Raw genomic sequence first — 26,274 nt, 5'->3', positions numbered from 1 at the left:
TTGACAATTAAACCGCCGTTTTCTCAATTTTCCTCAAATACCTTCTTTATCTCCTTAGGGGATTTTTGAAAAATACTTAATTGAGGTTTTATTGATGCCTTCTGAGGAGATCCCTTGAATAAAATTTATTTTCTACCTATGATAAAGAGGCTTACTCCCAGTGATAAACTGGGTGAAGTATCTATCGTCCTCAACTAACTTGGATTTTGTTATACTTGAAAATCAGGAGAACATTAGTTTAAACAGATCCATGCTGTTAGTTTCATTTGTTGTTTAGACAGTATCTGGACAATGTCTTTTGTAATTATTTTTCAAAAGCTGGGGGAAAATGTATGGATTAAAGCATCTGGGTTTTCCCAGATGTGACCAAGTCAACTCAGGAATGGCAGAAGAGATTTTTGGCCATGTGAAAGGAGACTTGGATTTTAGGAGCTACATTCTTATTAGGTTAGCCATGTAAATGTCTGCTCTCCTATGGTTAACTTAACATTTCCTAGCGTGTAGCAGATGGACTCAAAACAAATGGGTATAGTGTGCTCGTGCTAGCAGTTGGAGACGGATCTGACGTCAGCACGGGTACATATACCCCCACAGGAAGTGTAGCAAATCAGTAATTTCCGTCTCCAAAGCAGTTTGGAGCTACCTCACGCTCGCTGAGTGTGTTTCCAAATTCTAACGACTAAATTCAGGCCCCTTCGAGGCCTGTCTCTCCGTTTGTTAACCTTGAAGATGGTGTTCTTGCTGGCTGTGTGTTCAGCACGCCGCATCTCAGAGCTACAAGCACTATCCTGCCGTGATCCATTTCTCAGAATCACTCCAGAGGCTATCCATCTTCGCACAGTTCCATCCTTTTTACCCAAAGTGGTCTCACACTTTCACCTCAACCAAACCATATCCTTGCCTACCACGGAAGGTTTGAAGAAGTCGGAAGAAGGTCGAATGCTACGCCATCTCGACATCGGCAGACTGCTGTCCAGATACCTGGAAATGTCAGAAGCAGTATGAAAGACGGACCACCTGTTCGTCCTGCACAGCGGGAAGAAGCAAGGGGAAGCGGCCTCACAGCCAACCATCGCCCGCTGGATTAAAGAATTTATCAAGGCAGCCTACGTAGAGGCGGGAAAACCACCGCCTCTACAGGTCAAGGCTCATTCTACCAGAGCACAATCGGCCTCTTGGGCAGAAACTAAGTTGCTGTCGCCTGCAGAGATATGTAAAGCGGCGACGTGGTCCTCCCTCCATACCTTCTCCAGATTCTACCGTCTGGACGTCCAGGCCCGGGAGGACACAGCATTTGCGAGGGCTATCCTAAACTGTCCTCGGGCAGCCTCCCGCCCAGTCCAGGAGTAGCTTTTGTACATCCCATTTGTTTTGAGTCCATCTGCTACACGCTAGGAAATGTTGAGATTACTTACCTGATAATCTCCTTTTCCTTAGTGTATGCAGATGGACTCAGCATCCCGCCCGGCTGCCGGTATACATGGGGATTCGTCGACTCACGGTAAGCCATGTTTTCTTATATAGGGCACCCACTCTGCCGGGTGTCGACGCCTTCCGGCTGAGTACACTGGCGGTCTCCAGCTACCATCAATTGGTCAGGGTAATCCTGTTCATTTAATCGATCGGTCAGTCACACATATATCCATAAAAGCTTTGCAAGGAAGATTACTGATTTGCTACACTTCCTGTGGGGGTATATGTACCCGTGCTGACATCAGATCCGTCTCCAACTGCTAGCACGAGCACACTATACCCATTTGTTTTGAGTCCATCTGCATACACTAAGGAAAAGGAGATTATCAGGTAAGTAATCTCAACAATGTTTTCTATGATCCTTCAGTTACAAGCTTTTCTAGACATAATGTTTTTACAGTTCCCATGGCTGGGGAGAATGATTAAGAGCAATAGTTTTGTAGCCCTAGCCATTTGCTAATGCCTTTCTTTTATATTTTTCCTGTTTGAATTCTCTCTTAAAGATCTTTCTTTCTCCTCACCCTCATAATCATAAATTGTGGACTACAATTGGGATTTCTTGTGTGTAGCTTCTGTTTTATTTTCACTTCTGTTTTATTAATCAATTTCAGACTATTTCTTTAAGCAAGTTTATCTTGTAGAATAATTTGAAAATGAGTAAATATAAAATTAAAAAAAACTATAGTGAAGTACAGAGAGCTACTTCAGAAACTCCATGCAGATCAAGAGTTGACATAGCATTTGTTAAGGAGAGGTGAACTTAAACCTTCAGATGAGAGATTGATAATTGCAGCATGGGATTGTGGTCTAAGGACAAGATGGTTCTCAACCAGCATTGGAAAGAATGGTAAAACAGACAAATGCAGATTCTGCGGATTAGAAATGGAAATAGTTACACATCTCATGGCAACATAGTAAATGATGGCAGACAAAGACCCATGTGGTCCATCTAGACTGCTCAGCAAGTCATTTAGGGTAGGAACTGTTTCTTCATTGCAGGTTGCCTCCATGCTTTCTGTTAAGGGTAGTAACTGCTGCTCCATGCAGGTTAGTCCTATGCCTTCTGTTAAGGCCAGTATGCAGAAAGTCACAACAAAGTGGCATGGCTTATTCATTGGAAACAGTGTTAACATTATAACATCAATGTACCCAAACCCCCCCCCCCCCCCCAAAAAAAACAAAACAAAACAAAAAAACCCCTAATAAAATAGAAGAGAATAAAGAAGTTGTGATCACTTAGGACATTCCTATTTTAACAGACAGGAAGACTGATGCTAAAAAAAAAAACCCCAGATATTGTGGTGAAAGATTAAAACACAAGAATGGCATTGTTGATAAAGGTGTCTGTACCCAGTGACTATTCTGTCGATTGTATGGAACAAGTGAAGATCCTTAAGTACTAAGAGATGCAATCAAGAACATGTGGCAGAAAGATACAGAAATTGTCCCATTAGGTGCCATTGACCTGATTAAACATTTCCAAGCACACCTTGGTATGTTGCCTAATAAGATTACACCCTATGAACTTCAGAAGGAGGTTCTTTGGAACAGTATAAGTACTAAGAAGGGTATTAGCAGTAAAGCTGAGATCATTTCTAACATCCCCTTGCTTATTTGTTGAAATACCAAAAGACATCAATGCTGCCAGCATTCCCTATTGTGGCACCACATTGGTTACCGAGGTTCCAAAAGGAACAATTAGGGCCCTTCATGTAGTAGGCTTTATTTATCAGTTTTGTGAGCTAAAGCTTAACATCCTGGGTATCCCAAGTAAGGGTGCTCCTACCAACCATTTTCTCGTGCAAGGCCTGATCATAGTTCAGCCAGGCAAACCCACTGTACTCCTTTTAGGTACACCTGGAGTCTAAATAGCTTAGTAAAGGATACACCAAGGAATGGTCAGTACAAAACGTTACAGAGGCTAAACGAGCAAATGAGTGCACCCGTTCATGATATTCCTTTGTGGGGGGTTTACAGGCCTCTAACTCCCTCTTCTGGCCCTCTTGCTTTGTCCCTATATCCTTCAAGCAACCTGAATATGTCAATGTAATGATGTTGCATGATGCGATAGCGCAGGGACCTCAGGACAGACTCCCATAATTTGTGCTTCATATCGTGGCTTCTTGAGAACCCCAACACAGCTATATCACCTTTGTCACCACGTGATCAATGAGGCCCTGGAGCTACCTGAGATAGAAAAAGAAGCACAAAGCATGGGATGTGCTGCTAAAGGTAGATCATGAAGTACATCTGCTGCCTTTGTGCTTGTGCTTGTGCTTGTACTTTCATTCGCCTTATCTAGAGCTGAAAGAAGGACTGCCAAGTCAATGGACTCACCATGTGGTATGGGGGGTTATAAGTATTTAAGACGACCTCTGGTTATGGATGCTGTACTTATTTATTTATTTTAAATATTTATTACTCTATCAATTCTATTCGAGTTACAATTTATATACATAAAAGCCTAGACATACAATAAACCATCACTATTTTCTGATCAGTTTATCACTACTATTTCCAGCATATTTTTTTGATTTTATTGAGCCATACCTATAACCATCTACCTTAAAACTTCTCAGACGCGACCTTGCCCTTTCAATTCAAAGCCTCTTAATTGTTTTTTCATTGTATGTCTTTACTCTTGACAACTTGTAAAATCCAAGGAGCAGGGACAGTCCATTATGTATGTCTGCACAGTGCTGCATACATTTTTTATGTGCTAGAGGAATCAATAATAATAATAATAGTAACCTATATATGAAGACTAATGGCCTGATTTTATAATGGCCACGTGCTTAAAAACAGATTATGCGCGTGGCTGGACCTTGCGCGCGCTGCACATTTTTGGAAAGGCCCAGCCACGCATGTAAACCCTGTTACGCACTGAAGTGCCGGGCCTCTCCAAAGGCGCGGGTGGGGGCGAGGTCTGGGTGGGGAGGGGCAGGGCAGGAGGTGGGCCGGGACATTGCCATTAGCTGCTGTCCCAGGGAAATGTGCGCCGGCAGCCGGCTGGCGTGCGGAATCTACTGCTGCTCCAAAGGATCAGCAAAGTAAAAAATTAAAAAAATCTAAGCGTTAGATATGGGGTAGGGGTTGGGGAGAAGAAGGGAAATGGTAGGAAGTTTAGATGGGGTATAGGGGAAACTGGGGAAGCCCTACTCGTGTCGCCGAGCATTGCATTGTAAAAATCCCCCTCCCCCTTGCGTGCACAAGTTGCAGACTGCCCATACGTTATAAATTTGGTGTGTCCATGTGCATGCGCCAGGAACCACGCGCACATGGACACGTGCGCATGTGTCTTAAAATCACCCTTAAGTTCCTAAAACAAATTTGAAACTACCTCTAGCTACTTTTCCCTCTACCTACAAGGTGACATTTACCATGCATTTTTTAAATTCAGCAGTGTTTTCCCTGTTAACATCTGGATAATATACATTGTATTAGCATATTTATTGTACTTCTGAATAGGGATGTGCATTTATTTGAAACAAATGTGTTTTTGGGAATGAAAAAGCTGATTTTAGGTTCATTCCAAATAGAATGAACTGAATCAGTAGTACCTCTGAAAAGTGAGAAAATTTTCATTTGCATTAATTTTTTGTAATTTTGTGCCCACAACTATGTTTTTGCATAAAGTGTTTGCATAAAGTGCTTTTGGTATGCACAACTACAGAACCAATCATACAAACTTCTGAACACAAAAAAATGAAACAAAACCGAAAATCCCCATTGAAATGAAAACATTTGGCCTGCAGTGCACATTCTTACTCATGAATATGCACAGTCTAGTCCACTACTCATGTTGCTTCCAGAAAAAGCTGGGGTGTTTGTCAGTGTAGGTATGACATCTTTTCTTGCACTAACAAAGATGTTGTTATACCTGAACTTTGAAGACCATATATATCCTGCTTGCATGTGAAAAAAAATGATCCATGTGGCTTTAAACTCAATGTACTACAATATCTTTTTGGGTCCACAAAAGGTTATCAAAGCCTACAAAGATTCCAGTGTTCGTGAAAGAGAGACTGTTTGCTTTGCTTTTTGAGCTCAGATTAACTTTGTACTGTTTTGTTTATTTATTTGATTTATATTCCATCTTTCATGAATTTCAAAGCGGATTACGTTCAGGTACTGTAGATATTTCTGGGCTACCTTCTAATACAAGTAAGAGCAACTGACATATACTACAACTCATCAATGTTTTAGAATTTATTACATGCATAACTTTTTATTTTCCCAGATGTATACTTACAATTGAAGACGATGCAGTTAATGTCTAAAAGATCATTTATCAACAGAGTCAATACCCTTACAAACATCAATCTGGTAAGTTTTTATAAAGTATAGTGTACAGTGACATTGGTGGACCAATATAGCATTTGGTATCAGGAACTGGAGCAGTCTGCTCACAAGGAAACAGGAGTCCCTGCATATTTCTGCAGTTTTGCCTTTGGGGGGTCTGCTCTGTTTTCATGATCGGCATGCTTTTTACTTTTGTTGAAATGTTTTTATTGATTTTTTTTTTTTATAACATACATACAAAAGCAGAGTAAACCATTACAAAGAAACATTTTCCAATATAAAGACAATAAATATTTGAATCTGCTGCTCCAAAAAGGATGCTTTGTTGCTTTTTCCCTATTGTTTAATTCTTGACAGTCTTCACTTAATCTTATTTTGATCAATTCTGAGTATTTGTTATAATTTTTATTCAGATGTTTAGTTTCACTTGATCGCTCTAGACTTTTTATGACATCTTTGATTCTTAGATTTCCTAAATAGTTTTTGCTTTGGTCCTTTTAATTAATGAATGGTAACTATGGGGTAGATTTTCAAAGGGTTACGCACGTAACCCCCGAAAACCTACCCCAAACCCCCCCTGCGCGCGCCGAGCCTATCTTGCATAGGCTGTCAGTGCACGCAAAGCCCCGGGATGCGCGAAAGTCCCGGGGCTTTCCTGGTGGGGGGGTATCGGGGGCATGCCGGGGGGGGGGGGGGGGGTGTCGCGGCCGGCACGTCATCGGGGGCATGTCGGGGGCATGTCGCGGCCGGCGCGTTATCGGGGGCATTCCGGAGGCATGGCTGCGGCCTCCGGACCAGCCCCCAGACTGGACCATGGCGCGCTGGCAGCCGGCCCGGTGCACGCAAGTTACGCCTGCCTTGGGCAGGCATAGCTTGTGCAACAAAGGGGGGGGGGGGGTTTAGATAGGGCCGGGGGGGGGGGGGGGGGGGGGGGTTAGGTAGGGGAAGGGAGGGGAAGGTGCGGGGGGTGGAAGGAAAGTTCCCTCCGAGGCCGCTCCGATTTCCTGTTATAAAGAAATATGAGATCCGAGATTCTAATACGGAGCACTAGGAAATGGTAATTAAGAAAAAGAAGGAATTCATATTTTTCTCTCCCCATGGCAGGTTCTGTTGTGTTACAGGTGTTTTTGTGTGCCCTTGGGCCTCAGCCCAACCCCAGATGGATCCAGGACCGAACTGAGGGTTGGCGACGTGTCTCAGGATGGCAGAGACACGGTCTTACCCTCTGCCGGGCCTGCAAGCTCCCAGCGCCAACAACATGATGATGTTGGTAGGAGAACGGACCTCCGACCGTTCCGAGCCCTTTCGGACCTGCCGCTTGGATCGGCATGGAGCAGCAGGCCGGCCCGAGGATGAGGGCAGATGGAGGCCTTGACACGAAGACATGACACCAAGGTTGATGCGATGGCATCACCAATGAGGGTTGATGTGAAGACATGAACCAGGGCTGTTGAAGACATGACACCAAGGCTGATGCAACGGCATCAGAAATGAGACGAGGAACTTGACAACATCCAGACGAGACAAGAAGCTGGTCAGGTAGACAATGGCACTGTCTCTCAGGGCATCCTACTCAGCCCACCTTCACGGGCAGACCCAATGGGCTGGTCGTGGACCACCCTGTCCCACTGCGTGCCCTACACAGCCCGAGGAGGCTGGTCACGGACCACGCGGAGAGTGGGACAAGCGCAGGGAAGAATCCAGCTGAGGCAGAACTTCGACGATGGAGCCAGATGTCATCCGAAGCACCACAAAGGCTGGCAGGACAAGATGGCTCAGGAGCACAGGACACCAGTCCACTGCCAGCATCTCCCTTGATGAAGCTGTGTCACCCGGAGATCCACAGCCGGCAGAACAGAAGGCTCCGGAGCAAGAACGAACATCAAGGAGGGCTAGAACACCAGGAAGTGAGACATCTGGAGATGAGACACCAAGACACCTGGACAGGGACCTCAGGCAATGAAGACATGGCATGACGAGACGACTAGACGAGACGAGACAAGGAGCTCCATGAAGAAGACAGAAAACCTGACATTGCTCTGGCAGGCAGGAGCCTCCAGGACTGAAGACACTCTGATGCAAGGCAACAAGGAAGAGCAGGAACAGCCCTTTTATAGGGCTAGCACAGGAAATAGTCACTAGGTGGGGCTCAGGGCATATCCGGCCATGGGCCCTTTAAATTCAGAAGAGAGGCGTGGCTGCGCGCCTAGAGGAAGCAGGAAGCTGGCTGTGAAGGACCGTGGACAGCGGTCCTGCCCGACGTTGACGCACAGAAGCAGGGCTGGGCCTGGGAAGCAGGCCCCGCCGATGGTAGCGGCTCCAGCTGCTGCAGGAGGCCCCAGGGGCGGCTCCAGCCGCCAATCCAGGCTGGGGCTTGTGACCTCCAGCCCCGGGACATCAGCGGCGGCTCCATGCTGCGATGGATGGTGGAGAAGTCCGCAGCACCGGCCACGGTGAAGCAAAACAAGGTGGGCGGCCTCCGGCCGCGAAGGGAACTAAGTCCGTGGCTCCAGCCACACGGGAAGGCCCGATATCGGCAGCATCCGGCCGCATCGGGGAAAACAGCAGTAACAGGGTAAGATGCCTGCTCGCAGGGTGACCCGCGGGCAGGGTTCCTAACAGGTTCAAGTTGCATTATTGTGAGAAGAATGAGAATCAAGAAATAAATGCAAATCTTATAGATCAAAATACACATATCTTTGACTATTAAATTTAAGCACACATTTACTAGGATAGCGAATCACCACATGGGCTCCTAAATTTTTTGCATCTTGAAACATCTGAAGAAATCTTCTTCTACGTTGTTGTGTTTCTCGTGTAATGTCCGGATAAATCCAAACTTTTTGGCCTAGGTAGGACTTCTCTCTATTTCTTAGAAACATTCTCAAAATAGTGTCTCTGTCTGCAGAAAAGACAAATCTAATACACAATGTCCCATGAAATTCAATTTGGTCTTCAGTAGACTGTTCCAAAAAGTCTGTAAGGTTTTCCACATCCTGCGCTTGCTTTTCTTTATTCTGTGACTCAATTCCAGTTTTCTTCCCAAAATTTATATAAAATATTTTCTCAATTGGTGGAATTGCATTCAATGGTATCTGTAAATTTTCCAACATAATCTTTTTAAATTGTTCCATTGGTGATATCATCTTAACTCATGGAAAATTTAATGCTCGCAGGTTTTTATACCTTGCTTGATTCTCTATATTTTCAATTTTCCTTATATTTAATTTTTCTGCTTGTATTAAACCAATCTGGACAGTCTGAATTTTAATAACTTGATTTTGCAAGTCATCCAACTTTTCAGAGTATTGAGACACAATCGGATCCAGTTTTTGAATTTGGGTTTGTGTATTCAATAGAATATTAGACATATTCACTAGGGATGTGAATCATTTTTTGACGATTTAAAAAAATCGTCGATATTTTTTAAATCGTCAAAAATCATTAGAGTGCGCGATACAATACAAATTCCCCCGATTTATCGTCAAAAATCGTTAAATCGGGCACGGGAATTATTTGGGGGGAGGGCAGGAAAACCTGCACACCAAAACAACCCCTAAACCCACCCCAACCCTTTAAAACCAATCCCTTACCCTCCCCCACCCTCCCGAACCCCCCCAAAATGTTAAATTACCTGGTGGTCCAGTGGGGGGGGGGGGGTCCCGGCACGATCTCCTGCTCTAGGGCCATCGGTGCCATTTTGGCTGCCACTAATATAAATGGCGCTGATGGCCCGATAAAAAAAAAACCCACCCAACCCCTTAGCCTCCCCCACCCTCCCGACCCCCCCAAAACCTTTTAAAATTACCTGGTAGTCTGGGGGGGGGGGCGCGGGGAGCGATCTCTCGCTCTCAGGCCATCGGCTGCCACTCATAAAGATGGCACCGATGGCCCTTTGCCCTTACCATGTGACAGGGTATCAGTGCCATTGGCTGGCCCCTGTCACATGGTAGGAGCACTGGATGGTCCACGCCATTTTTAAAGATGGCACCGGCCATCCAGTGCTCCCTCCATGTGACAGGGGCCGGCCAATGGCACGGATACCCTGTCACATGGTAGGGGCAAAGGGCCATCGGCGCCATTTTTTTTTAGCGCAGCTGATGGCCTGGGAACGGGAGATCACTCCCCGCGGCCCCCCTGGACCACCAGGTATGTGTAAAAAGTTTTTGGGGGTGGTCGGGAGAGTGGGGGAGGCTAAGGGGGTAATTTAAAATGGTCGGGGTAGGTTTTTTTTTATCGGCGCGGGCCTCACTAAAAAAAATTAGTGATGTGAATTGGAATCGGAACCGATCCCAATTCACATCTCTAACGATCAGATTTCCCCCCCCCCCAGCCGAACCCAATCGTTAAAACGATCGGGCACACGATTCACATCCCTAATATTCACTATTGAGTTTTTCAATTCAAGCAATACTGCCCAAACATTCTCCAATGTTATTTTTTGGGATTGATCCACAAGTAAAGAAATAATAACGCTTACCCCACCTTCTTGGCGGCGTTCTTGCCTCATAACAGAGGCCGCAGCCGAGCCATCCGGCTCCTCTGGTGTAGATGTTAACGGTGCAGTTATGATGTTCACTCTGTTCTCTCTCAGCTGATGTTGCAGAGAGCCTACGGGATTCACTGTTCCCGATCCAGCCATCGCATCAATTTCGCCATTTTTCTCCCCGAAAGGGCCAACTGCTTTCTCCTCATCGGGACGAGCATTCTGACCCAGAATCATGGGTTGTGCGCAGAGAGGAGGTGGCCATGGGAGCTCCGGGGCTTAAGGAGATATTCAGGTCCCGAGCCGCCGGCATTTGCTCCTCCCCAATGGCTCCAGTGGACACTTCACCCGGGCTTACTATATTCAGCGGTGTGAAGAAGCCCTGAATAGACGTCTGAGAATCGGGGTTGTAGGGGTTTCAGCCCTAATTCTCCCTTTTCTCTTGTTATGGGGCATATTATCCAAGAAATAAATTTAATTTCAGGAGCGCTGCTTCACCCGACCTTCTTCAAGCACTATCTTGGATCTTGGAGGGGGGGGGGGAATTATTTAAAGTTTAGGAAAGCACTTAAGAACTAGTTTTCAATAAAGCATTTGATAATATTTAAGCTACTTTTTCCTTCCAGCTATCTATGCCTCCAAGTTTACTATCCTTGTTGAATGTAACTTTGTTTTTCCTGTTTATACTATTGTTTTTGGTTCAGTCCCCCAATTCGATGTAAACCGATCTGATATGGTCTTTTAACCATGAAGGTCAGTATAGAAAAGTGTTAAATAAATACTTTCATATAGTGGATGATTGGTATTTAGTGATGCTGTAATACTGCTGACTTTGTTGTATTTTTTATCTGTTGATTGAATTTTCGATTATGTATTAGTTTTAATTATTTAATTTATTTAATGTTTTATGAAGTTTATGATTGCTTGAGTTTGGGTAACGTTTTACAAGCCTTTATAAAGTTTTAATAAATGAAATGAAAATAAATGACTTTTGAATATCTAATATACAACACAAATCAAGGTTGAACATTTTGCCATTGTGACTAGTGCACATTGAGAAGAGAGTTGCTATTGTTGAATTGATTGATAACCCTTGAAACGGTGAATGGTCGATCCAGTTCAATTGGTAACCCCTGAAGCAGGCAACACCATCTGCTGAAACATGGGCTCATGTCAGGTATTTCTATTTTGATGTCTACAGTGAGGACCCAAAGGGAAATCTTGTTTCTTTAAGATAACTAATCATTTTTTAGACTCTTATCAATGATATACAATGAGATTTTGAAGATGTATTAAGAGACCATGAAGTTTCAAAATAAGTGATTAGAGTGTAGTTATGGGTTTTTAAATACAAAAAGAAAGGAATAGTAAATTTAACTATAGAATAAAAAAGATTGTTCTTTGGAACCGGCACATGAATGAAATCAGAGTTGTCCATTGCTGATATCGCTTGGGGCCCATTGCGTGGTGAGAGGCAGTGGATATAAATTTGGTTAATACAATTATTTCTGATGCTGTGTTCTGAATAGTTTAACAAATGAGATTTTTTGGAATTTAATATTTTTAATAATTTCTTCATCCCTTGATTTGTGTTGTATAGTTGTTTGAAGGGATTTCTGCTTGTGTATGTTTACAGTTTTGAATATCTACCCCCGTATCTTTTATCTCGTCCATGGAGCCAAAACGTCTGAGAGTACAGCCTTGAGCAAATTTTGCAGCTGCTATTACATATCTTTATTTTCATTATAATCTATAAATGGTTAGTGTCTACTTGCACAATCAAATATTTTTGGCCTACTGTGATCTGTAAACTGTTTAAGCTTAAAGCAAAGCTTTTTCTAATTACCACATGATCAGAGTATGTCAAGGTTTCACCTGCTATGCAGGCTTCCCATGCTATGGTTTTGCTGCTATGCAGACTCCCCACCAGGAGAGGTCTTTAGTGAGTCCCGCTCACAGCTGCCCTAGTCACTTCCTCACACATCACTTGATATGAACGTTCCAGCCCTACTTAACCCAGTTTGTCCAGTCTCTCCTTGTCTCTTCATGGAGTCACCTTAGCTCCTTGACCTGGCCAGCCTTTTCTTGCTATTCTACTTTGTCTTGCGGCCTATCCAGGTCTTCTGCCTTGCCTTGTGACCTATCTTGGCCTCCTGCCTTGCTCTGTGGTCTACCTTGGCTTCCTGCCTTATTCTGTGGCCTATCCTGGCATCCTGCCTTACTCTGTGACCTGGCCTTCTGCCTTGCTCTGTAGCCTACCCTGGCTTCCTGCCTTGTTCTGGGGCCTTCTAGGCTCTCCTGCATTGCTCAGTGGCCTTCTGAGCCTACCTGTACTGCCTTGCGGCCTTCGTGTCTTTGGGCCTTCTAGGGTTACCTTGGCCTGTCTCATGCCAGGTTGAGCTTTCTGGTTTACTGTTGCATGTCCTAGTCCTGTCCTTGTCCAGTCCCATCCTTGTTTAATCCTTGTCCAGTCCTGTCCGTGTCCCAGTCCAGTTCATTCCCTTGTCTGTTTCTCAGGCCTTGCCCCTATTCCTGGTTCAAGACTTTCCTGTATCCAGTCCCTGCCTGTCCTCAGTACCAGTCTTACTCTCAGTGCCTATAGTCAGCTCCCAGTCAGTAACAAGTTACCAATCTGTGCCTGCTAGGGATGTGAATCGTTTTTGAATGATTACAATTATCGTCAGATAATTTTAAAATCGTCCAAAATCGTTAGAGTGCACGATACAATACAAATGCCCCCGATTTATCGTCAGGGGCATTTGTATTGTATCGTTAAATAGGGCGCGGGAAAACCGGCACACCAAAAAAACCCTAAAACCCACCCCGAACCTTTAAAACAAATCCCCCACCCTCCCGAACCCCCCCCAAAATGTTTTAAATTACCTGGGGTCCAGTGGGGGGGTCCCGGCGCGATCTCCAGCTCTCTGGCCACGGCTGTGTTAAGAGAAATGGCGCCGGTGGCCCTTTGCCCTTATCATGTGACAGGGCAAAGGTAGTGCCGGCGCCATTTTGGTTCCTGGCTCCCGACGTCACGCGTGCAGATCGCTCTCGGACCCCCGCTGGACTTTTGGCAAGTCTTGTGGGGGTCAGGAGGCCCCCCCAAGCTGGCCAAAAGTCCCTGGGGGTCCAGCGGGGGTCTGGGGGTGATCTCCTGCACGCGTGACGTCGGGAGCCAGGAACCAAAATGGCGCCGGCGCTACCTTTGCCCTGTCACATGATAAGGGCAAAGGGCCACCGGCGCCATTTCTCTTAACGTAGCCGTGGCCAGAGAGCTGGAGATCGCGCAGGGACCCCCCCACTGGACCCCAGGTAATTTAAAACATTTTGGGGGGGTTCGGGAAGGTGGGGGATTTGTTTTAAAGGTTCGGGTGGGTTTTAGGGTTTTTTTGGTGTGCCGGTTTTCCCGCCCTCCCCCGATTTACGATTTAAAAAAAAAACCAAAAAACACGACGATCAGATTTCCCTCCCCCCCCAGCCAAAATCGATCGTTAAGATGATCGATCACATGATTCACAACCCTAGTGCCTGCATTACCATGATATTTGTTAGAAGGAAAGTCCTAGCAGCTCCCAGAACCCAAGTGTTCAACCTGCAAGGCAAGGGAGCTGGTTAGGCAGAATACCATCTCCAGTCCGGCTTTGCAGTTCTGTGTCGCTTCTGCGGGGGTGTTCCCTGATTCCAGCCTGCCAGACCATAACAGATTAACTGGCCTGTAGTTCCCAGCTTCCTCCTTTCTTCCACTTTTATGAAGAAGAAACACATCCACTTTTCTCCTGTCAGCCAGCAGAGCTGCAAGAATTTCTCTAAGTTTCTTAAAACCCTTAGAAGTATCCTGTCTGGCCCCATTGCATCTTCAGCTTTGAGTATAGTTAGCTCTTCATGAATACACTTTTTTGAAAAGTTTGAGGTTTACCTCACTTCCAATCTTATTTGTGTCTGTTTTCTGCAGTCCTGCTCCTGGCCCTTCCTCAGTGAGCTCTGAATAGAGAAATTTGTTAATCAATTCCACTTTTTCCCCATCAACGTCTACATATTTCTTCCCTCCTCTTGCTTTCTTTCCCAAGCCCAGACCTGCAATTTTGATCCTGAGGATCCAGATTGGTCCTCAGGGATTTTTAAGAGGTTGCAGGGAACAAGACAGAGTTTCTGGCAATTCAAGGGCTGAGGGTGAAGCATGAGGACTTGAAGGAAAATTGTGTTGCGTTTGCGTAGATATGTGTATTTGTATCTGTAAGGTAAAGCAGAGAATTCTTGTATGAATTGCGAAACCGGACTTGGACTGAACTGAACTGTGAGTTTGCCTTCTGACTTTGTTTAAGTTGATATTGAACCTAAATCTCTTTATTGTCACTGAAGAGAAAGGACTTGTAACCAGATACATAATTCTGCTAGTGTAAACCAAGACATATTTACTTTCTGTTAAAGTATATATTAAAATATAACCCAGTTATGGGATCCTGAATTGGAGATGGCTCCAATAACCTGACACAAAGTTCATAAAACACCTGCAGATGTGACAGAAACAGAAACATGATGACAGAAAAAGACCATTACGTCCTATCCAGCCTGCTCATCCATACCAACTAATCAGCTTTACAATCTCTACCGCTCCTTTAGAGATCCTTTGTGTTTATCCCATGCTTTCTAGAATCTGGATACTGTCCTTGTCACTACTACCTCTACAGGGAAGCTGTTCCATGCATCTACTACCCTCATCCCATATGTAATTACTTGTGAGTCTACTCCCTTTCACTCTCATCTATAACCCCTCATTTTAGAGACTCCTTTCCTTTGAAAGCAGAAAGCGGCCCGCTTCCTCTTCACTGAAACCTTTGAGGTATTTAAAAGTCTATCATATCTCACATATCCCATCTATCCTCTAGGGTATACATGTTCAGATCTTTAAGTCTTTGGAAAGAAGACCACTGACCATTTTAGTAGCCATCCTTTGGACCAACCAACTGGTTTATATTCTTTTGAAGGTAGAGTCTCCATAACTGTATACAGTATTCCAAATAAGGTCTCACTGGAGATTTATACAGGGGCAATATCACCTCCTTTTTGCTGACAATTCCTCTCCCTATGCAGCCAAGCATATTTCTGGCCTTATCCACTTGTTTGGCCACCATAAGATCATCACATACGATCACCCCCAGATCCCTTCTTTAGACAAATATGCTTGTTAGAGGCATGTATGGAAAAATGTTTTGTGTTATTTTGTTTTGGTTTTATGACATTTATATCATTTCATTTTTTCCCCTCTATATCATTTGTTTCATTTTAGCATGTGCTATATTTTTACAACACACATATTTTACTAAATCTTTTGAAAAGTATGTGCTAAGCATTTCAACATACACTAAATAAAGTCGAATTCATTAATTTTTGTGTCATATGGGATGGGAAATGCCATGAAACAATACAATAAATGTTATTAGGTTTTTCAAGTCATTTTAAAATTATAACACATTTCTAGTACTTATCAGAATTAAATGAGACATCAATATATGATTTTACAGGCTTTGTGTAGAATGATATGCTATAGGCTATTAAACTGAATCAAGGTTGCCTCACCAGCGCCTGAAGAGATTCTAATAGGGTAGTGAACAGTCAAAACAGCTTGCTTTTAGCACCCTCTTTCCCTGTTGGACTCGTCTGTTTGCAGAGTGACAAAGAAGGGTGCTGTGGCATATCCCCAACCCTTAAACTTGGATCCAGGCAGTTACCCTGCTTACCCACCCTTGGCCCTTGCAACAGCTCTGCTTTCTGGAACACTCACACACATTTATAATACAACACATCAAATGACTTGATTGGACAATTAGTTGTCATAAACCTATGTATCCACTTTAGCAGACTGTCATTCCTCCTATATTGACAGCAATGGGGTAGTCTGTTAATGAAATAACTTTAGGTGCAGAAAAAGGTTTGATACAACATATTACCAACAAATGAAGGGTACAGCCATGGGGGCTACCATGGCTCCTAGTCTAGCATGTCTTTATGTAACCAAATTTGAGGAGATACATATTTACACTTCTGAGTGGTCTAGTTTTTTATATGTGTGGCTTAGGTTTATAGATATTTTTCTCATTTGGCTGGGCACAGATATGCAATTTTTCATGTTTTTGATTGGCTGAATCAATGTAATGTAAACCTTCAGTTCAGCTTTAACATTCACCCTTCGAAGATTGCATTTTTGGACATTCTGATATCACATGACAATACTCAATTTGTCACTACTATTTTTAGAAAAGAAACTGATAGAAACACTTTATTGAGGTTGATAGTTGTCACCCTAGAGTCCTCAAAAAGAACATACCCAAGGGCCAATTCCTGCAACTGCGACGGCTCTGTTTGTCTAAGTCAGATTTCATTACAAAAGCTAAGGAGATGATATCTAGGTGTCAGCTGAGGGGGTACCCAAAAAAAGTATTAAAACCGGCTTTTAAACAGGCTCTAAATGTGAATAGGGATTTATTATTTTTACCCCAGACAGGGAACACAGACATGACACTTAACTGTTTCCTACCTTTTTCTCCGTTGAGCAATCTCATTACCAAAATTATACGCCAACAATGGAATTCATTATCTCTCCAAGAGTTGTTGCAAGGGACCTTGCGTTTTACACATCGAAGGGGGAGTAATTTATGTGACTTGTTGACACAGTCTGATTTGAATTCTACACTTATGAATTATCAAAGTATTGGTACACACAAACCATGTGGCAATTGCTCTGTATGTTCACACACAAGTACTGTATCACATTTTGATAATCCTTTATCAGGCAAGAGATATGTGTTAAAGTCTTTTTCAGATTGTAACTCGGAAGGGGTGATCTATATCATCCAGTGCCCTTGCCAGAAAGTGTATGTTGGTTGTTGGGAAGACTACCAGAAAGATTAAAATTAGAATTGTGGAACATCGTTCTAACATCAAGCAAGTACGGGAGAATGCCCCTCTGGTTGATCACTGGGTTCAGTGCTCTCATAATATCTCTGATTTGTACTTTTTCGTCTTAGAATTTGTTGCCTGCCCGAATCGAAGGGTAACTTTTCTGAGTATTTGATTCGTAAAGAGCAATGATGGATTCACTTGCTTAACACTATTATACCCTACGGACTCAATAAGGAACTTGAATGGACATACTTCACTTGATTTACTTGAGTGACGTGCTCTTTCATGATTGGTTGATTCTCTCTGAACATGCTGATTGGTCCACGTTGTTTGGCGCCTTTTAGGAGTGTTTAAAAATACTCTGGCTGTAATACTATACACGCTCCCTGTTACACTGTTTTGAAACCTACTACGGTTTGTAAAATAATTTTCATATTTATAAATTAGTGTCGGTATGTCTAGCCATTCTTTGACATAGTCCTTTTATGTTTCTGTTTTAGATGTGTTGACATAGGTTTGTCCCTCCCAACGCAGCCTTGGCAAAACACGGGTCCGTGTCGGGGGACCCCTTGTGTGAAATTTACTTATGATAAACAGTGGAGCCATACATGAATAATAAAAAATTCACTTTCAAAAAATTTGAAATTGGACTATGTGATTTTTCTGCACCTATTGTGATGTACTATTGAATTTGGGTGCATGTTTTGCTCTTGTGCTCGTTGAATGAAATAACTTTGACATAGCAGAGGCTAGGTCCTTATAAATATTAATTATTTTTTCTCACACAGGTTCCTGAAAATATATTCATGGACAATGTCCAAGACTTGAATGTTTCTCAAGCTGCGCATGTTCTAGATGTCATTGAGAAGGTTATTACAGAGAAGAATATTGTTGTGGAACCAGCTGATCTTCTCATTGTGATACAGATTATGAAAAAAGTGGCAGATATTGAAATCAAAGACCAGGGAAACTTAGAGGTTTTAGAACATCTGAGCCAACATTTTGTGGAGGTGACAAGCATTCTTCTTGAAGAGCGAAATACAGATGCTTTGTCCCAAATTAATTCGGTAAGACAAACATGTGTGTGTGTGTGTGTGTGTGTGTGTGTGTGTATGTGTTGGAGGAGAATAGTATAATTTGTTTTTAAATTTCAAAATGAAATTAATCTAAGACTGAACAGAAAATAGTGCCAAATTTAGATTTTCTCTCCTTCACCATTTTTATTACATAGTAACATAGTAAAGGATGACAGAAAAGACCAAAATGACCTATCCAATCTACCCAGTTTTGATTGGTCCTTTTTGGGTGGCTATAAATATAAATTCCTACATGCAACCCAACACTATCTCTCTTCTTCCCCAATGTACCTAACCTCTCATTCATTTTCCTGCCATAGCCTTCCATATCTGTTCCAAGTATGCCCAAAATCTTGGTACATTGTTGGCCTCTATCACTTTTGCTTGTAGGCCATTTCAGGCCTTGCCATCTTCACCTTTGGCTTAAGTATTACTCTTGTAAGAATCAAATGCCCAGGCCTTCCTTTCTATGTCTTATTACCAAGTTTTATAATAATCCCTAAAGCCACTAATGTTAGTATGGCCATTATAAAAATAATAAGAACATGCCATACTGGGTCAGACCAAGAGTCCATCAAGCCCAGCATCCTGTTTCCAACAGTGGCCAATCCAGGCCATAAGAACCTGGCAAGTACCCGAAAACTAAGTCTATGCCATGTTACTGTTGCGAGTAATAGCAGTGGCTATTTTCTAAGTCAACTTAATAGCAGGTAATGGACTTCTCCTCCAAGAACTTATCCAATCCTTTTTTAAACATAGCTATACTAACTGCATTAAAATTCCAGTTTCCCTAAGCTCATTGAACTTTGGGTTTTATATATAGTCCTTCCATGCAGGTCAAACAGCCTTCTTAGAAATTCAGTGCTGTTTTACCACTGCTGTTTAGGGTGTAACTGTTGTGTTGTGCAGGTTACCCCAGTGTTTTCTTAGAGTTCAGATACAATTGACTACTGCAGTTTAAGGCTATAACCACAGCTCAGTTCAGGTTACCCTAGACATCCAGTGATACAAGAGAAATTGGAGTCCTAAACAGGTACAAGCAATCATCTAGCTCATCATTAGCATAGACTCTTTAAGGTTTGCTACCTATCTCATCCCTCACAATACTTGACTATATAATGCACTATTCTGATCAAAGAAAGGTAAATACAGTATATCAGCTGGCTGAGCAGAAAACAGGAGAGCACTTTTATTCCAAAATTAAAATCTGCTTGTTTTTCTCATTGACATTTATACTCAAAAACTAATTAAGGTACCATCAGAATTGAACAGGTAATTGGGGACTGGAGTTTGGTGGTTTAGCTTTGCTTTCAAAATTTAAAATGAGGGGCTAAAACCATATGAGAAGGCACATAGTCAGAAGAATTTGTAGATCAAAGCACAAATATTCTTCTGTAACCATATATTTCATAGTAGTGGTTGACTATATCTTTTCAATGTTATATAAATTGAAACCTCCAAGTGCAAATTATGTTCTTTTGAATTCAGTAAAAGAGATAATTAGCATTATAAACAACAATAGAATGCCTCTGGCATAAGCAAAATTGTTTTCACATTAATTGATGCACTAGATGATTGCTGCTAACATTGATGCAAGTCATTTTAAAATGAAATACTCAGAATCAGTAATTTGAATATAATTGACATTAAAACTTTTTAAGTTTTGCCATTCACAATTTCATGGCCTCATTTTGGATTTTGAATGCTTTTCAGTTTTCATATTACTTTATTCATCCATTCAACTATTGTTTAATTGGCTCTCACCAGTACTCTCCTGCTCTAATGAGAGAGAATATTCATGTTTTCCCAAGGGCATGAAAACAATCTTGCCCGTCCTTACATCACATGATTTAAACAGTGATATTTTAAAATTATGCTGCCTTGGCAAGCTTTTAGCCTATCAATTCCTGTATTTAATATTGGGAACACATTTACAAAACAGTGTAACATAGTAAATGATAACAGAGAAAGACCAAAATGACCTATCCTTTCTGCCCAGTTGAGATTTGCCCATGTTGGGTAGGTGTGCATATAAACTCCCATATGTAGCCCGACGTCAACTCCTCCCTTCCCTGTGTCTTTTACCTATTCTCTCAATCCTTTTCCTATCACTGCCTTCCAATACCCATGTGGATTGCTTGGTCTTCATCACTGTCTCCAGAGCAGGACTTCCCAAATCTGTCCAGGGGACAGATAATTGTGTTTTCAAAATATTCACAATGAATATACATGTGTGACGGGGGTTCCACAGCCATTACTAAATATTTTCCTTACCTGCCTGTTTGGGATTTTTGCATTTTGGGGGATCCACCCCCCAGCTTTTTCCCCCTTTTTGGGATGGGCTTAGCACAAATACATATATGTTGGTGTGTGTGTGTGTGTGTGTGTGTGTGTGTGTGTATATATATATTGTGAAGGCACTGCGCCAGTCTACTACTCGTCCTGGTCCCAAGTCACTTTTTTTTAATCCATACTGTCCTGCAGTCAGCCTAGCTCTCCAGGGCTTAGCTCAGCCCGGCACTGCCCTATCTGGGCTTGAGGGTTCTCTCAGTGACAACAAAGGGCCTAGCCCCGTCACTCCCAAGTAGTACAAAACAAAGTTTGATAAAACAATTTGTATTGCAGTTCCAACAGGGCTGCTCTTTTATCCTCACATTAACCGCCAACAGTTCCCAAAACAATGATCACCAGCACTGTGAGCATTCTAGCCAGCCACTACCGCTCCCACTTGGGGGAAACACAACACTCCCCTTCTCCCCTCTTGTTGTGTAACGGTTAGGGCCTTCCCATGCCAAACAGATAGTATTTAACTAGTTTCACAGTGTAAGCCCAAAACAGTCTTTTAAACTAACATTCCCCTTACCATCTTCCATTCCAGTTACTCACTCTGTATCCATAACAGAACTGGAAAACTCTTCCATCTGAGAGCCTATCTCCATCTCTTCTTGTTCTGAGGAGCTAGTTTTTTCTGGCCACTGCCACAATGCTGGCACGCCCTCCTCTTCTATTTCCATTGATTCAGCTGTGTCAGAATTATTACCCCTTGATTCCGACACCTGTTTCAGCTCCGGCTCAGCCCAAGGGTCAAGTGGTGGCTCTAAAAACCTGGGAGTTGTAATTCTCCCTGCCTTCCGTATCGCCCTCTGCTGTTTGCCTCTGGTACACCTTGGTTTTCTCTTACCAGGCCCAGGCCTTTCGCACCCCTGGCTGGGTTGTGCTACATCACAATATATAAAACTAAAAGCAAGAGCACTAATGTCACATATTAACCAAGAATCAAATCACATATTTATTCAAAATTAATACATATCAATTTTTGAGTACGGCAAAGAACACTCTGTTGAACAATAAAGTCATACAAATATAAATACAAAAAGGGTCACTGTACCAGACAACGTACACTGTACCAGGCAATGTACAAAAAAGCAATATGCAAAAAACGCACTACTGATGCTTAAAGTCCCAGCATAGTCTCAATAAACAAGAGTTCAATTGTGTCTTCACTTGAAAGTTCAATGAGTTTACATAATGGATCAAGAACTTCAAAATGAAAAAATTAGATAAAATACTTCTCTCCTTTGACAACAATCAGATAAAGTTTTGATCGCTCTTCTCTGTACATTCTCTAGTGCAACTATGTCTTTTTTGAGATGCAGCAACCAGAACTGCACACAGTATTCAAGGTGTGGTCTCACCATGGAGCAATACAGAGGCATTACTCTTTTGGATAATACAAGAACTAGGAGCACTCCATGAAGTTATCAAGTAGCTCATTTAAAACAAATTGGAGAAAATTCTTTTTCACTTAGGGCCAGATTTTAAAGGATTTATGCACGTAGGGGGGGTTACGCATGCCGGGACTATTTTATAAAGGCCCGGTGATGCCCATAAAGCCCCGGGACACGTCTAAGTCATGGGGCTTTACTAAAGGGGTGGTCTGGGGGCAGGGTGGGGCCAGAGGCCTCCGACACAGCGGCCATTGCTGCTGTGTTGGAGGATTGTGTGCTGGCAGGCTGCCGGCAGGTGCAAAAGGTTTGTTAGAGTAGGGCTGGGGGGGAAGAAAGGTTAGGTTAGGGGGAAGAGACATTCTCTTCTAGTCTGCTCCGATTTTGGAGCAGCCTGGGAGGGAACGGGGAAGCCCTCGGGAGTCAGCACATGCAAGGTGCACTAGTGTGCACCCCCTTGCATGCGCCAAACCCTGATTTTATAACTTGCGTGCACAAGTTATAAAATCAGGCATACATGTATGCATACCGGGTAGCACATGCATATGTACGCCCGCATGTACATCTGAAAATCTACCCCTTAATTGATAATTAAGCTCTGAATTCATTGCTAAAGGATGTGGTTATGACAGTTAGTGTAGCTGGGTTTAAAAAAGGTTTGGATAAGTTCCTAGAGCAGAAGTCCATAAACTGCTATTAATCAATAAGGAGTGTGAGTACTTGCCAGGTACTTTTGACTTGGTTGGCCACTGTTGGCCCTAGGCTTGATGGACCCTTGTTCTGACCAGTATGGCATATATTATGTTCTTATGTTCTTAAGGTTTCAGATAAAGATAAAATGGTGCAAAATTATCCCTCTGGTGCAATAGTTATCCAGCGGGATATGTTGCACTAGTTTCTCTTTATCTGAAACCTTATCTGATTCTTGTCAAAGGAAAGAAGTATTTCATCAAATTCTTCATTTTAAAGTTCTTGATCCATTACATAGAACTCATTAAACTTTCAAGAGTCTTCAAGTGAAGACACATTTGAACTCTTGTTTATTAAGACTATGTTGGGATTGATTAATTATAAATAGTGTGTTTTTTTGCATATTGCTTTTTTGCACATTGCATTTTTGTACATATTCTGGATCAAGAAAACATCCATGCTTTTTCCTATCCAGACAGCTAAACCTTTTCTCCAATCAGTCCTCACGACAAAGATTCTTTAAGTTTGAAATTATTTATTGTACAGGTAATTTTTCATTACTTACAATTGTTGCATCTCAAATGTTTGCCACAAGGCAGAGATCTTTGGTAGCTGGAGACAGGGTGGCAGGAAGGAGAAAGAGGTCTCTTGGGTTGCAAAAGTTGGTTTATGGTAGAGGTAGGAAGCATAGGAGATATGAGGCTGATTTGCAGTAAGAGAAAAGGTAAAAAACTCAATCATTTCGCAGGGTTATACAGGATGCTGCTGGCTCTGAAGCCTGCATGGGCAAGACTGGGCTTTCGTCCCGAGCTGCTAAGGGAAACACCTGCAAAAGCTGGGGGGAGGGGAGCAAGGTCCAATGGCAGTGAGCCTAAGAACCATGTGACACAAGGGGAGCATGAAGGACAGTCCCTTGAACCTATAAGGCACTTAGGAAGACTCAAGTTAGATTGAGGGGCATTCGAGCTCTTCCGATAGTGAGAGAAAGTGGAGGGAGGAGGGAGCTTCTCTTAAGGGCAAAGGCTCCCCTTAAAGGCAAGGCTCACAGACTTTTATCATGGGTTACAAAAAGTGTTTCAATATCAAGAATCCTCAGAAGAGAAGGACTGCACTAAACACAGTTAAACTACAGTATATACAGATACAAACATGTACCCACTGCTGGGGACAGAACATTACGTTGCCTGGTACAGTGACTTTTTGTATATATACATTTATGACTTTATCATTCTGAAGAACAGCTCCTGCACAACTGTCCTAAATATCCAATAATCCACACTATAAAAGGCACAGTAAAAATACTAAATCATAGTGAAAGAAGTTAGTCCATGAGTCTATCAGAAACTATACTTCATTTATGCCAGGGTAACACTGTAAGACCTTCTTATTAGAGGAGGTTACCCGGACCTCTCTATCACTAACCCCCGGCCTAATATGTGAGCCATAAATAACAATGGTCAACAGACTCAAAAGATTTTTTAAGCACAGTTTTCTCAATGCAAATAAAATGCACACGTTTTTAATGCAAAAAATGCTTATAAGCAAATATATATAATAAACAATAAAACATTAGAACATTAGAGAGCCAAACCCCGATGCCACCTGGTGTTTCAGAAATCCCACATCAGGAGAAGTTATCTGAAATTATGATGTTATCTGGTAAATTGCTCTTCCTGGATCCATCGATCTCCATAGAGTTAACAATAGGTAACCCAAAATGATCCTGGATGGCATTTAAAAATAGTCCCACCTTGGAATTAACATAACCATCCATAGGCGTCATGATCTTGAACAGAAAAACTTTGTTAATAAACCCATTTTATTCACAACACAAAAACAAAGGCACAAATGGTAATAGTAGCATATTCATATAGTGAAAAAAATCATAAAAATACAGTTAAACCAAGCTCAGAGTTCCAACCAGCAGGAGGCAAGATATGCAAACGATGTACCCAGCGCTGTTCAACTTGCAACAAACAGCGGGAATGATCTCCCCAACGCCAATTGTAATGAGGCACATCAATCACACAAAAGCATAAATCCTCAAAGATATGTCCATGTTCCAAACAATGTAAGACTAATGGTGCTGTTAAGTGTTCCTTGTTAGTACAACTAAGATGTTAAATCATGTAGGAACAAATTGCACGCGTGATCTTTCCAATATAAAATTTAGTGCACAAGCACTTGATGGCATAGATGACACATTTAGTTTGGCAAGTTGAGAAGTGACGTAACTGTAGTTGGAAGCCCCCTGATGTAAACTCCACTACCTCTGTATGCACAGATACTGAGCACACGGAACAATGGCTGCATGGCCTGTGACCCGGAGAAGATACAGGTTCCAGGCTTAGGGGCTTACTGGGGAGTGTTCGGGCTAGATTGCAACCATACTCCCAGGGCTATTTCCTGACGGGCCGATACAGTAAGGAGCGGTAGGAAAAGCTGCGTTAGTGCCGGGCGCACCCGCGTTTGCCGCACACACAGTCCGGTTGCAGCTCCAGAGAGCCCGGGGGGATTGGCCCGTCAATTTGAGAGGACTGGGGCTGCCCCGGAGACCGGCACCCATGGACGCGGCCAGGGCAGGTGAGCGGGGGCTGGGGGAAAGTTTGCCGCCTACCCTTACCCCTGCCTCTAACGTAGGGGTAAAGGTAGGCGGTAAGTTAGCAGGTTAAACGCGCGGGAAAAGTGCAGGTTTAAAAAGCGATAATCGAGGCGCGCGTTACTGTATGGGAGGGAATAGCTAATCCGATCGTTTACATCTCATATACATGCTGCGGGCGGAAAGGGTTACCCGTTGAGTTAAAGAGGCGGTAAGGATGGGTTAAAGGGGATAGTGAATAACAGGTTGGGCTAGAAGCAGGGTAACCGTGGCCTCACTTTACTGTATTAGCCTGTGAGTTAGTCAGATAAGGCCCTAGGTTTCCATTATATTCTTATGCTTCTTCCAAGTTATACACAGCACATAGTCAGCTGTTTAAAAATGTATCCATTTATTGATTATTTGATAGGTATGTGCAGCCACACAAAGAACTTCATTTACTAAGCATTTTTCTTATAGAAACAGAATGAGAGAAAAGCCTTAGAAAATCAGGCTCAAAATTTGTTTCAATTTTTTCATTTCAGGGTAGTGGCTCTTTTTTCAGTTCATTTAACATTAAAAAAAACAAAACAAACCCCTAAGCAATAACAACAAAAAAGGGGAACTCCAGGAGGCACTCTAATCTCTCTCCCATCCCCAAGAAAGCCTTTGGGTCCAGGCCTACCTAGCTGGACTGAGCTGAGCCTCTCTGGGCTTTCTAACTCCACTCCTGCCCTATAAAAATTAGGCCCGGAGTCCAGGCCCCTCCTTCTCATTCCAGGGAGAGAGATGCCATTAGGTTGTACAACCACACCTGAGAGAAGCACTCTCTTAGACTGATGAGGAATATAGGACTAATTTTCTTCTTTCTTGATACCTCTTCTCTGATTCCTCAGAATGTTTCAGAAATCTACTCTTGGACCTCAAGACAACTCCCCTGTTCCTAAGAGCTTTCAAACTCCACCTTTTGGTCCACCAGTCACTCTCTCAACACAGGAGACAGGGAAGAAGGAACTCCGAGCCAAGTTCATGAATTTTGTTAAACCA

General features: G+C 42.9%; 1 protein-coding gene across 1 annotated transcript in view; it reads left to right on the top strand.

Moving 5' to 3' along the window:
* ADGRD2 (adhesion G protein-coupled receptor D2) overlaps positions 1 to 26,274 on the top strand; it is a 322,967-nt gene that overhangs the window by 62,779 nt on the left and 233,914 nt on the right. The window contains exons 7-8 of the mRNA XM_029614032.1: positions 5,714 to 5,799; positions 17,947 to 18,225. Coding sequence (XP_029469892.1) covers positions 5,714 to 5,799; positions 17,947 to 18,225 — 365 coding nt within the window. The remainder of the gene's footprint in view (positions 1 to 5,713; positions 5,800 to 17,946; positions 18,226 to 26,274) is intronic.

This window comes from Rhinatrema bivittatum, chromosome 8, assembly GCF_901001135.1.
Source record: "Rhinatrema bivittatum chromosome 8, aRhiBiv1.1, whole genome shotgun sequence".
NCBI lineage: Eukaryota > Metazoa > Chordata > Amphibia > Gymnophiona > Rhinatrematidae > Rhinatrema > Rhinatrema bivittatum.
The sequence above is the reverse complement of the archived record's forward strand: the minus strand, read 5'-3'. Positions and strand labels throughout refer to the sequence as shown.